General features: G+C 56.0%; 1 protein-coding gene across 2 annotated transcripts in view; it reads left to right on the top strand.

Annotated features, from left to right (window-relative positions):
• The window catches only part of ZBTB7C (zinc finger and BTB domain containing 7C), a 337916-nt gene extending 326586 nt beyond the window's left edge, over positions 1 to 11330 (top strand). For both annotated transcript variants that reach the window (XM_004752193.3, XM_004752194.3), the window contains one exon: positions 8663 to 11330. In XM_004752193.3, coding sequence (XP_004752250.1) covers positions 8663 to 9314 — 652 coding nt within the window. In that variant the 3' untranslated portion in view covers positions 9315 to 11330. The remainder of the gene's footprint in view (positions 1 to 8662) is intronic.
• Positions 11331 to 12058: the final 728 nt, after the last annotated feature.

Below are 12058 nucleotides of genomic sequence, written 5' to 3'. Positions count from 1 at the left end.
GCGAGTTGGCCACCTGTAAGTGCATGGAGAGGAAAATGCCAGAGCTGGGACATGTATGACCAAAATCTGTGACTGGGAGACTGCAGAGACTCCTCCCTGTGGTCCTTTCAGTCCTCTTCTGGATCCGATCTAAAGGATCAGCCTCCTTTTATGTTCTCCCGCCGATTCTCCACGTCAGGACGAGGGTTCACTCTATGCGGTTGTAAAGTTTGAGATCTGAAATCAGTACATCACAAACCTTCCATCTGTCACAGACTCCATGCCATTCAGCAAGCGTGTGATACGTGCCTTCTCTCCACTGCAGCATTTGGGTTCAGAATTGATTGGGGGGGGGTGCTGTGGGCTCAGATGTGTTCCCTGCTCCGTTTTGCTCGTCCTCATATAGGAAAATAGGGTTTGTTGGTGCTGGGTGTGTCACTGGTGTGAGGCTGACCCGGGCACTGCGACAGTGGAGAAAGTTCCGGTGGGTGGTGTTGCATCAGGGCTTGGTCATTTCTGTGGCTCGGATGCAGACAGAGCCTGGGGACACCTGCCCTGTGACCGTGACTTACCAGACTAGGTCCTTGCCCCACACTGCCCCGTTCCCTGGCAAAGAACTCCCCTTGAGACCCACACGTGTTCCAAGGCTTGGAGATTTTTCTCTGGGAATTGCTGGGGGCTCGTTGTTTTGAGTTTCCTCGGTGGGGCCCAGCTTTGGCCTTTGAGGAGAGAGTGACCTTTTTTTAATTTTTTTTCTTTTTTGGAGCCAAGTTGAATAATAGCAAATCAGGGGTGGTACTTTTCCGGGGAAAAAAATAAGATGAGCCTTACAAAATAATGAGACCTACTGTCTTGGGTGGTTTCATAACTCTCTTTGAAGTTTCCCGAGAAGGGTACCAGTAATCTGTTCAAGTGACAGTGGCAGGGGTGTCAGAGCTTTGCAGGCTCTTTGGTGACTAGAAGGATGATACTGATTGTTTCCAAGGTGGCTTTGGGGCCCCTGCACAGCTGCTTCTGAGACAGACACCCCAAACAGAATCTCTCCCAGATGCTTGGAGCTGACCGTGGAGGGAGAGTCTCCAGGTGCAGAGGGGCAGGGCCCCACTTACCCCAGGGGCGCCCCCATAATTTTCCCCACAGCCCTGACCTCAGGGCACTCTTATTGGCACACAGCAGCTGGGCCCAAAGTCCCTGGGACTCGCCTCCCTCACTAACGGCCCTGCCACTCAAATCACCCCCAGCACCCTGCCACCACCACCATCTTCTCCTAAATTTACCTTAGCCCCACTGACCAGGCTGGAACACCTGGATGACCAGTGACAAAAGCACGGGGATCATTTTGGGGAGATAAAATAGGCCACAATCCGCATTCGACTACCATTCACCCATCTCCAGCCTGTGGCTCCCAGCCCAGGCCCCTGGGAGTGACTTCAAAGACAAGGACACTCTTGTGTCCAGCCAGGCCCCAAGTCAGTCACAACACCCCCCTCCTGCCATCCGGGGTCCATGTCCCTGATTTCTCACACCTGTTCCCTTCCCACAGGGCTGACTCCGGGACCCCTTTCCCCTGCAGGGGAGCCCCGGCTCTGTGGCTTCGGAGGAGGTGCACATCTCAGCATGCCACACAGTGAGCCTGCCTAGCCCCCCAAGTCCCTTCCCTCGCTGGCCCTCCCCTCTGGGCCTTTCCCACACACACAAAGCCTTCTGCCCAAGCCATGCCAGTCTGTGGGCCCTGCCTTCCTTTGGGAAAATGTTAAACTTGGTCAGTCACTGCAGACAGACTTCTTGCCCTCCTGACACGAGAACATTCTCTGAGTAAGCCTCCTGGTTCGGGTAGGACACTGGGTTGTAGAGGAGGGCCGCATTCCAGAAGCCTCCCTCCCAGCACATTCCTGATGATCACGGAGGGGGCGTAGGGGGCGTAGGGGGCGGCTATGTCTGCAGCCTCACCAGTCCTCACCAGCCCTCCCGGCCAGATCCAGGCCATGAGTCTGCCCTGCCGCCCTCCATCTGGTCCGCTCCTGCTCAGCTCAGCGACCGCCATCTGGGCCCCCTGAAGCAGCTGCGTTCCTGCCTCAGTCAGCACCTCCCCTCACCCAGCTCCCACTGGACTCTGACCCTGCTGAGAAAGATCAGAGTTGCTCTTGGGCCCCCCCCTTCCCAGGAGCAGGGGCGCCCCAGAGTGGGGGGAGGTTGGACATTTTCCTGGCCTCCTCACACAAGGGACTCTGGGGACTTGATTGCGTGCCGAAGCCTGCCGCTGACCACCCTCCCTGTCACATTCTTTGGAATGGCCGGCTGGCTCCGTGCTTCCCTCCTGCCCCCTCCCGGAGCTGGCCCGCACGGCTTCTTCTCTGAGCCCTGGCCTCTCCCTGTAGTCAGATCCCTCACAGCCCTTCCGTGGGGACCCTCCTGGGGGCTGACTTCCTGCACCACCTCCCACAACACCTTCCCTCCCTCCCCAGATGCAGGCACTTCAGCAGCCCCTTAAAACAGCTGCTGCCTCCCTGACTCAGGATTCCCAGCCTCCCTTGCAAGGCCAAACCACTCCTAGGGACCGGGCCCCCCGGAGGCTGAGGGATCTCGAATGGGCCACCCTCGACTCCTCCTCTTAGACACGATTTTCCCTCTTTCCTTAAACACAGCTGAGCTTCCGCTCTCTGGTCGGGGCTCCTTTGCCTTCCCCTTGATGCTGACCCCACCTCCCATCACCCCAGGGGATGGTGGAGCCACCCACCCTCCTCTGGCAAAGTGGCCCTTTGGCCCAGGCTCTGAGTTATGGCCTCAGATGCCGATTCCCAGAATGTCCACGTGTCATTCCTGACAGCTCTGGCGGCAGTGGAAGGATCGGGGAGTCCTTCCCCCCATTCTGTCCCGAGAGCCCAGCCTGTAACTCTCATGCTGTGGCTCTCCAAGAAGAGAGGGGAAGACCTCCCCCACCACGGCATTGTCTCTTCCTTGGCATCAGACCCTCACCTCGGAGACGGCTTCAAGCTTGATTTCAAGCAGCCCTGGGGACCGTTGTCTTTCTGCTGATTGTTCCAGATATGAGACACCCCTGGGGCCTCAGGCAGGGCCTTGAAGGCTTTAACCAGACTCTGTTTCTTTGGCCCCACGCTGTCCCCTCTCAGCCCTGGCCACCCCACAATCACATGGAGTCCTTCTCCCTGAGTCTCGCACCCTGAGCATCACTGTCTGGCCAGCTGTGACCTCCTCAGTGTCCACCAGGCCTCCTGCCACCAGCCCATAAAGGCTGCAAAGCTTCACCTCCGACCCCTGCTGCCCGTGTGAGCCCCATGCCGGTTGGCTACACACACCCGCAGTGGTCTGCTCGCCCGGACCTGCCAGGAGCCCGGCAGCTGCCTTTTTCCCGTATTTCCCTTTTAGCCCTCCCACTCCTGACAACCCTGGGGACTTATTAAGACAATGCAATGTCATTAGCAGTGGTACCAGGAAGAGGGGTTGTCTCAGACTGTCAGGTTACCAAGAAGTGTGGGTGTGGGCGGATGGTGCTGGGAAAGCATTGTCGGGCCTGGGAGCCCTCGTGGAGGCCGGGGATGCCAGACGAGACCCCGTGGCCCTTTCCTTCTTGCGAGGGAATGAGCTCATAAAGACTGGCACAGCTTTCCCATGACGTGCCCCACTGGAAGGGGGAATGCAGATCAAGGCTTGGGTGCACGGGGCCTGAGCTGGTCCCCAGCACAGGGTCGGAGCAGGGGATGGCAGACAGAGAAGTCAGGGCGAGCCAGAGCGCACTGGAATCAGAGCCAGGGGAGCTCTGGGAACTGCTCCTGCACCTGCAGGTCAAGGGTCAGTCGGCAAAGGCTCCACGAGCGCCCCCTGCACGCTCCAGGTGGTGGACCAACTGTGCAGAATACAGAAGCGTCCGGCAGGTTCTCATCAAAGCAGATCAGGTAGCTTTGGTGCCACGGACTGAGTGAGGCTGGAAAAGCAGTGCCCAGCACTCACTAAGTGATGCTGAACGGGGGTGGGGGTGGGGAGTGGTGGTGGGGAGAAGGGGCTCCTTGCCCCGAAGTGACCTAGCTCGAGGGACAGTATTCAGGTCAGGTGCTCTGAAAGGTGAGGGCCAAAGATAAGACCTGGGTGGACACGGAAAGGTTTGTAGAGGATTGCCCTTGAAGTTGACCTTGAAGGGTGGAGGTGAGAAGTTGGGAGTGGGAGACATTTCCAGCAGTGCAATTTGCCAAAGTAAACTGAGAAAGAGGTGCAGGGAGGAGGGGGGCCGGAACGAGGGTTCAGGGCTGGGGAGGAAGGAGCACGCACGCTGACCACGTGCGTGGGAGCCCAGAGATGGCGCACTGGAGTCCAAACACGAGATCTGCAGAGAAAGGGAAGGAGACAGGATTGACCAAGCATCCATTTCATAATACGGCAGGCTCTGCACTGGAAGGAGGGATAGCTAAAAGTCTGGCTCATGCCTCCCGGTGTTCAAAGACACAGAATTGACCAGTTCCCCAGAGCATTGCCTGCTGAGGGACCAGCATATATGTCTAGTGGGGGGGGGGCGAGGGGGCAGTACTCTGGGGAGGGGAGCTAGCAAGTAGATGGGTGATCTTTTTTTCCCAACTTTTACAGATATAATGGACATAGAGCATAGAAGGCCAAGGTCTACGATGTCAGGATACCACACTAATGTGTGGTCGTGCACACATTAACACACCCATCGCCTCAGATGGTTACATTGTGTGTGTGTGTGTGTGTGTGTGTGTGTGTGTGTGTGGCAAGAACACTTCAGATCTACTCTCCTAACAACTTCCAAGTATACAACGCGGTATTGTTAACTGTAGTCACCGAGGGTTCCCCGAACTTAAAACTCAGTTAGTAACTGGAAGGGTTAGCTCGTGAGGGCCTTACAAGCCATGCCAAGGAGCCAGTTAGCACATCAGCCATCGGACAGGAGCAGCCTCGAGAAATTTTTAGTGGGACCACCAGACCTGCAGTCCCAAACGGAAGGGACGAAGAGTTCAGCCCCTGAGATTCAAGCTAGAACACTTTCTGGCTAAACTTAGGCCTCCTCCTCAAACAAACCAGATGCATGAGGAAGCAGGAGTAGAAGAACCATCATCTGCAAAGCCAACTAGTTAGAGGGAGGTTTGGTGTAAGCACACTCCCCAGATGCGAACACTCACAGAACACCAGAGGTCAAAATGGTGCAGCCCAGCCCCCCATTTTAGAGGTCAGGAAACTGAGGCCCGGGGCACCTAAGGACCTGGTCCAGTTCTTGGAGCCTGCCTGCCCCTGGGCCTGCCTCTGCCAATGGGCCTGTACATTATATCCACGTGCACAGGTCGTGACAGGGATGAGGAGGAGGTATGACCTTAGAAGGCCATTCTCTCTCTGTCCTTGCTTTCCTCATCTTGAGCATTAAGTGTTTAATTGAAATCAGTATTTTCAAGGTCCCAGCAAGTGTACTGCCAATAACATAGGTGGCCCGGCCCACTGACTCGACTGTGAATCAGAACATACTAATGCGATCCTGGTAGACCAGATGATCTCTAAATTTTTTTTTCCAGGACTAGCTTATCATGGGCTTTGCAGCTCTACTAACCCTCCCCACTGCTCCCAGGAAAGAAAAGTCACAGGGCCAGCCAGCTCCTGCTTAGGGCTGAGCTCCTCCCACGCCTGCCCCTGTCTTCTGGCCCCAGAGGCACAAAGCTGGCCACAAATGCTGACTATTCTGGTCTACACTTTCTGAGGCAGCCCTCCTGGGCCACAGGCTGGGAGTCCCTGGTTGGAAAATCAACCTTTCTCAACCTCAGAATAGCTTGCAAATAAAACCCTACCCCAGATGGCTCCCCAGGCCTCTTTGCCCCTCATGGCCTGATACGTTTGGGAAAGTCGCTTGACTTCCCTGAGCTTCAACTCGTCCTCTCAGTCAGGCAATTATTCTAACTATGTTGAATCTAACTCATTTGAACCCAGATTCTCTCATCAGTCCTAGACAATGGTAACTAATGTCTGGCCCTTGGTTCACTTCTGCACAGAGAGGTTAAGTACCTTGCTGAAGGTCACCCAGCAACTTAATGGTGGGTCCACAGCGACAGCAGGGACTCCCAGACACCCCGCGCCCCCCGCCATGGCAGCCCTGCTCCTACACCACAACTTGCCTCTGAATGAATAACAACCTTCCAGGGTCCCTGAAATGGTGTATATTCATCGGCTTATAGCAGGTGCTCAGTAAAAGGAAGCGATCGTCACCTTCTGAGCACTTCTTACACACTTCAGTTAAGTGCTGCTGAAATGTGACTTATTTTGGATGCTCTAATGAAAAGCTTGGGAGAAGCGATGGGTATTTATGTCTGAATATCTGAAGCCTTACTATTTGCACTGTCCATTACTTGAGGGTGGCCCTCCACATCAATACTATCGATTACATGTGATCAGGATTTTGAAAAATATCCAGCATATCAGTTCATGAAGAGAGTTAAATAAGGGGCTATACTTAACACCCCAGCGCTGACTCCTCACCGAACCCTCCACCAGGCCCAGGGAAAGACACAAGTCCCCTGCCCAGTGACCAGCAAGCTTCAGCACTTCCCTGAGAGCCTTGAATGTGTGGAGTTCCAGGACCTGTCCCCCCACGACTAAATCGGCACTTAGCTCTTGAGGTACAAATGGTACCGTGCACCCCACTCCTGCAGTGCTGAGGAACAAAGCCTGAATTCTAGGCTCAGCGCTGTCATTACTCCTCTGGTGACCTTGGCAAGTTCCCCTCCTGAGACCCCAGTCTGCCCTCCAGCCAAGGTGGCTGTTCAGGAGGTGCGGGGGACTAGCAGGGCGGGGCTGGGGGGTGGTGGTGGCAGTAGTTGCAACTTGTTAGGAATGCAAATCTTCTGCTCTCCCCCACCACCTCACCTCTCAGATCAGAAGCTCTGGGAGTGGGGCCCAATGCGCTGCCCATGGAGCCCTGAAGACCCTTCTTAGGCAGCCTCGAGTTTGAGACCCGCTGGCCCAGTTGCTTGCTAAGACTGCATCCCGTTCAGACCCCAAATCAATGGGATGAAATGTGGGTTGTAGATACCACAAGGGCAGCAAGCTGGCTGGGGAAGGGAACATGGGATGTCACAACAGGGGGCCACGCAGCCAGGCATGGCTGGTGGGTTGTGGCAGGAACAGGGAGTGGGGACAAGAGGATGGTCTGGTGTGTGGAGACACCTACCCACTTCACTCCCTCCTTCCTGCCCATCCTGCTTCCCACCCCCATCTCCATCTCCTGGGTGCCTTCCTGGAAGCGCAGGTGGATGGGGGGGCTCGGTCCTCCCTGGTCCTCCTCCCCTCGTCCCTGCCAGTGGACCGGAGAATGTCCTTTTCTCTCCTGCCCCACCCCTGGGGAACCAGTCCAGAAACGAGAGCCAGTGAGACATCTAGTGGCCAGGAGACACCAGGAGACCAGGACCAGCTCCGGCTGTCCTGGGGTTCTACAGAGCGTGGTTTAAATCTGGCCACTTTAGGGCGGATGCCTGAGCTCCTCATCTGCTCTGACCTCAAACCCGAGCCCCAAATTACAGGCAGATGCTCCACCCGAGCCACACCTGCAGGGAGGATGTGGGAGACAGGACGAGGAGCTTGTTGGCCTGCCAGGCGTGGTTGGGGAAGGCTCCAGAAGGACCATGAGATGAGTTCTTGCAGTCCACCTGACCCCACTTCAGCCAGGCTGGAAGGTTCCATTGGCCGGCTTGTGCAGAGCTCAGGCTTTAGGAAGACAACCCTGTGAGGTCAGTTTTCTTTTCAAGATCACCAGGAGGTGTGTTGGATCTAGTCTGACACAAACCCAGATTCTTTCCATCAGCCCTGGACAGCAGGAACCGATGTCTAATGCTAAGTTCGGCTCGGTGCAGAGACGTTAAGTAACTTGCCTGCAGACATTCAGCATGTTAGTGGTGGGCCTGCAGCTGGAGCAGGGCCTCCCCAGCCCAGGGGGAGCCCCACCTTCACACATACCCTCCCTCTGAATAACAGATTTTTAAATCCTGAAAAGCTTTGCCCTAGATTAGGCTACATTCTTGTCGCACCTGGCTCTTTTGTAAACCCTGGGATTCTTGGCAGACAAAGAGGAGATCCCATGACTCAGGATAAGAAGCCACAGTGTGTGGAGACTTGAACAAGGTGTGCTCGGCTTCCCCAGACTCCCAGATTAGTGCTGAGGACAGACAGATCTCAATAGTCCCCAGGGCCATCATGCCCCCCCCCCCACCTTGCTCTAGGCAAAAGCACAGGGCCAACAGGAGGGAAGACTGCCACCTGGAGACAATGGGCATGAAATTAAGGTGCAACCCAGTATCAAAGGATGTTACACCCAACAGGGACGAAAGACAGACTGCTGACCTGTGGGGAGAAGTGTCCCCAGAAGGCCCATTTCCAGTCTGAGACAGGCCTCTGCTGGAGAGGCTCCTGAAGATTCTGAGCCTAGAAGTAAAGGGAGTTGGGGGAGTTAAGGAGGCCTTTCCAGACTCCGCTCCTTCTCCGGCCCTGTAATCCCCGGGAGTAGCCACACCTGTGTGGAGTGAGGCAGGGGATGCTAGGAAGTCCCAGCACGGGCCCCCTTTCTGGATCTGGGCACCACAGCAGGGGCGGACCTTGGCAGGTTCTGGAGGAACGGGGCAGCAATGTAGGGGTGGCTCCCGCGTGGGGCGCGGGGACTGACGCCCACTCTGCGTTGCAGGCAGGACAAGCTGAAGATCCACATGCGGAAGCACACGGGGGAGCGGCCCTACCTGTGCATCCACTGCAACGCCAAGTTCGTGCACAACTACGACCTCAAGAACCACATGCGCATCCACACGGGCGTGCGGCCCTACCAGTGCGAGTTCTGCTACAAGAGCTTCACGCGCTCCGACCACCTGCACCGCCACATCAAGCGCCAGAGCTGCCGCATGGCCCGGCCCCGGCGTGGCCGCAAGCCCGCCGCCTGGAGGGCCGCCAGCCTGCTCTTCGGGCCCGGCGGCCCGGCGCCCGACAAGGCGGCCTTCGTGATGCCACCCGCGCTGGGCGAGGTGGGCGGCCACCTGGGCGGGGCGGCCGTGTGCCTCCCGGGCCCCAGCCCCGCCAAGCACTTCCTGGCGGCGCCCAAGGGTGCGCTGAGCCTGCAGGAGCTCGAGCGGCAGTTCGAGGAGACGCAGATGAAGCTGTTCGGGCGCGCGCAGCTGGAGGCCGAGAGGGACGCGGGGGGCCTGCTGGCCTTCGCGCTGGCCGAGAACGTGGCGGCCGCGCGGCCCTACTTCCCGCTGCCTGACCCGTGGGCCGCGGGCCTGGCCGGCCTCCCCGGGCTCGCGGGCCTCAACCACGTGGCCTCCATGTCGGAAGCCAACAACTAGGCTGGTCCTCCTGGACTCCCCCGCCCAGTCCCGCGGCCCTGCCCCCTCTCCCGCCAGACTCCCCTCGCGCCGCCCAGTGGGTCTGAACTTTGTCTTTGAAATCACAAAGGAAAGGAGAAAAAATATTATCAGCAACAGTGGTACTTTCCAGGCCTCCTGGGGCCTCCTGCCTCCCTTTCGAAGGTGTCTGAGGTAGACATCTCTTCCCGAAGGGCCTGGAGCCCCGGGGTCTGGCCTCCACCTGTCTCTCACTTTGGCTGTCACCCGCAAACTCACAGGGGCATGAAGGGCCTGGAGCCCCGGGGTCTGGCCTCCACCTGTCTCTCACTTTGGCTGTCACCCGCAAACTCACAGGGGCATGTGCCACAGAAGAGACCACACCCCGGGTGCCCAGGGGCACTTTGGAGTTCTGTGGGGCTAGATGGAGGGAGGGAGCTTGGCCAGAGACAGACGGGATGGAGCAGGGCTGAGGCATACCTCAGGCCTACCCTAAGGGCTTGGGGCACATGTCCTCGCCTCCCCACAGTCCTGTGGCAGAGTGTTTATGACCGGCTCTGCTGGGTCATGTTTCTAGTCTCCGGCCATCCTGGGATCCTTATGGGAAATGCCCTGTTGGGCGGGAGGGCTCCTGGAAGCCCGGCCCATTTTTCCCCTCACTGCCCTATAACCTTGGACAGGTCAGTCCTCTCTACCCTGCTACAGAGGGGAGGCTGCTAATTTAGTTTCCCCTCTGGAACCCACCCACCCACCCACATACACACATCTACACAGCTGTCCCTTACAAAGAATTCTGGAGAAGGTGGGAGATGTGTGCTCCTGAAGTCCTACTGAAAACACCTATCCTACCGGATCTCGTTTAATCACGTTCACCCCTGTATTAGCACAGGTGAGAAATGTGGCCACACTAGGCAGGGGTGACAGAGAAGAGCTGCGGTGTGGCTTGTCCACAGGCAGCTCTGGGGAACTCCAGGTACTCCCCACCTCTCGGGGCAGGCAGGCCACTGTGTCAGGGCCCCTGGGATGGCTCTTTAAGCATTTACCCCACCTCTACACACCCCCTCCAGGGCTGTACAAAGTCTCTTGGTACTCCTGGGGCCCATACAGAAGGGATGGGGGCCCCTTGTAACACCTGGTGGCTGCCCCCCTCTACCCTGATTCCTGGAAACAGACAAAACACCTGGTTACCTGGGGTTTGGGTTTATTGTTCCTTGGGGCTTTGGGATCGCTGAGGATTGCCTTCGGCTGTATTTGTGCACCCTCCACCTCTCCCTCATCCCTCGGGAAGGAAGCTGGGGTGTTTTGCCTCCCTCCGGGGCAGAAGGCAGAGTCTTGGCTCCAGTATAGGTTTGAAGGGCTCTGGGCCTTAGGATTGCCCACATGCTCTCCCGGTTCTTGAGTTTGTAGAAAGTTCGGAGAAGGAAGACCGCCTTGCTGGCCCAGCGCCTTCCTGTTCTTCTTTCCCATTTCCTGCCCCTGCCCCCCCTTCTCTTGCTGAGTTGGCCAGTGTTTCTCAGCAGCCCCGACAGTGGGAGTGTCATCCCTACCGATTACCCAGGGCCGGTGTCCCCAGTCCAGGAGCTGTGGGCACAAGAGACTTCGGCTCTTCCTATTGCCTTGGCTTCTTTCTGAGCAAACAGAAAAAAACAAAAACAAAAAACAAAAAGGCCAGAGAAGACCACAGACTCTGTCCCCCTCGCAGCTCCCCAGAAGAGAACCCTGACTCCGCACTCCCCCAATGCCATTCCAATCAGAGGGAACAGCTTCGGACACCCTTCTGTCTTCAGATGCCTTCCTTCTGGGCAGCCGCCTCTTAGATTCCCACCTCCATTTCTGACACTCGCTTCTGGAACCCATCCGCCAATCATCCCCATGTTCCCCCCATCAGCCAAGGGACTGGGGCTGACCCAGACTTTAGAAAACAAGGAAAAATGAACAAATTGGAATCCAGTGGTGTTGGGGCTTTTGTTTTTATTTTGTAAAGGTAATGACTTCTTATAAACTCAGTTTTTCAGACGACTTGTTACTTCTTTTTGTTTTCTCTCCGCTGCAGTTTGGAGTCGTACATTGTAAAATATCCAAAGATCTTGAGTACTGTATGATGGAGAAGAACTTGACGCAGATGGGTTGGGGGGGGGGGCAGGGGTGCTTGCGTTTTGTTTCTTTTCTTTGTTTCTCTTTCCTTTTTTCTTTTCCTTTTATTTTTTCCTTTGGTGTTTCAATTTCCCTGTCTGTCTGTGGGAAAACTTCGGAATTTTTCCTATTTATAACTTTTTTTTATGTGATTGCTTTATGTAAAATGACACAACAGAGTTTGCCTTAGTGATTCAAAGGACAATCTTCTATAACTTTGGTCGCACGCTGCACCCCGCCGAGAAAAACTCTCAGCTGATTTTCTGGCCTATTTATTAAACAGTATTAATTGACTTGATTAAATTATTGAGAGTTGCACTTCTGTGAGAGGTGACCAGCAACAAGTCAATGGCTAGGGGTTCACTGCAAAAAAGGATCTGATGACCCGGTGTCACAGGGTTACAATAATGTCAAAGACGTCTTTGCAAAAACCTCAAACCTTTGAGCCTTCACTAGTCACTTGAAAGACAGTGTTGTGAGGCATAGAAAGCAAGGCTTATTCAGTCTCCTGGTTCAGGCTGACTTCCTCCTTCCAGGGCTCATTTTAGGTGTCTGGAGTGGTTCCATGGTGTGGATGATGAAGTTCTAGAACCTAGGTGAGGTTTGGTGGGCTG

The sequence above is a fragment of the Mustela putorius genome, unplaced genomic scaffold, assembly GCF_011764305.1.
Source record: "Mustela putorius furo isolate JIRA1106 unplaced genomic scaffold, ASM1176430v1.1 tig00003858_pilon_pilon_pilon, whole genome shotgun sequence".
In the NCBI taxonomy this organism is placed as follows: Eukaryota; Metazoa; Chordata; class Mammalia; order Carnivora; family Mustelidae; genus Mustela; species Mustela putorius.
The sequence above is the reverse complement of the archived record's forward strand: the minus strand, read 5'-3'. Positions and strand labels throughout refer to the sequence as shown.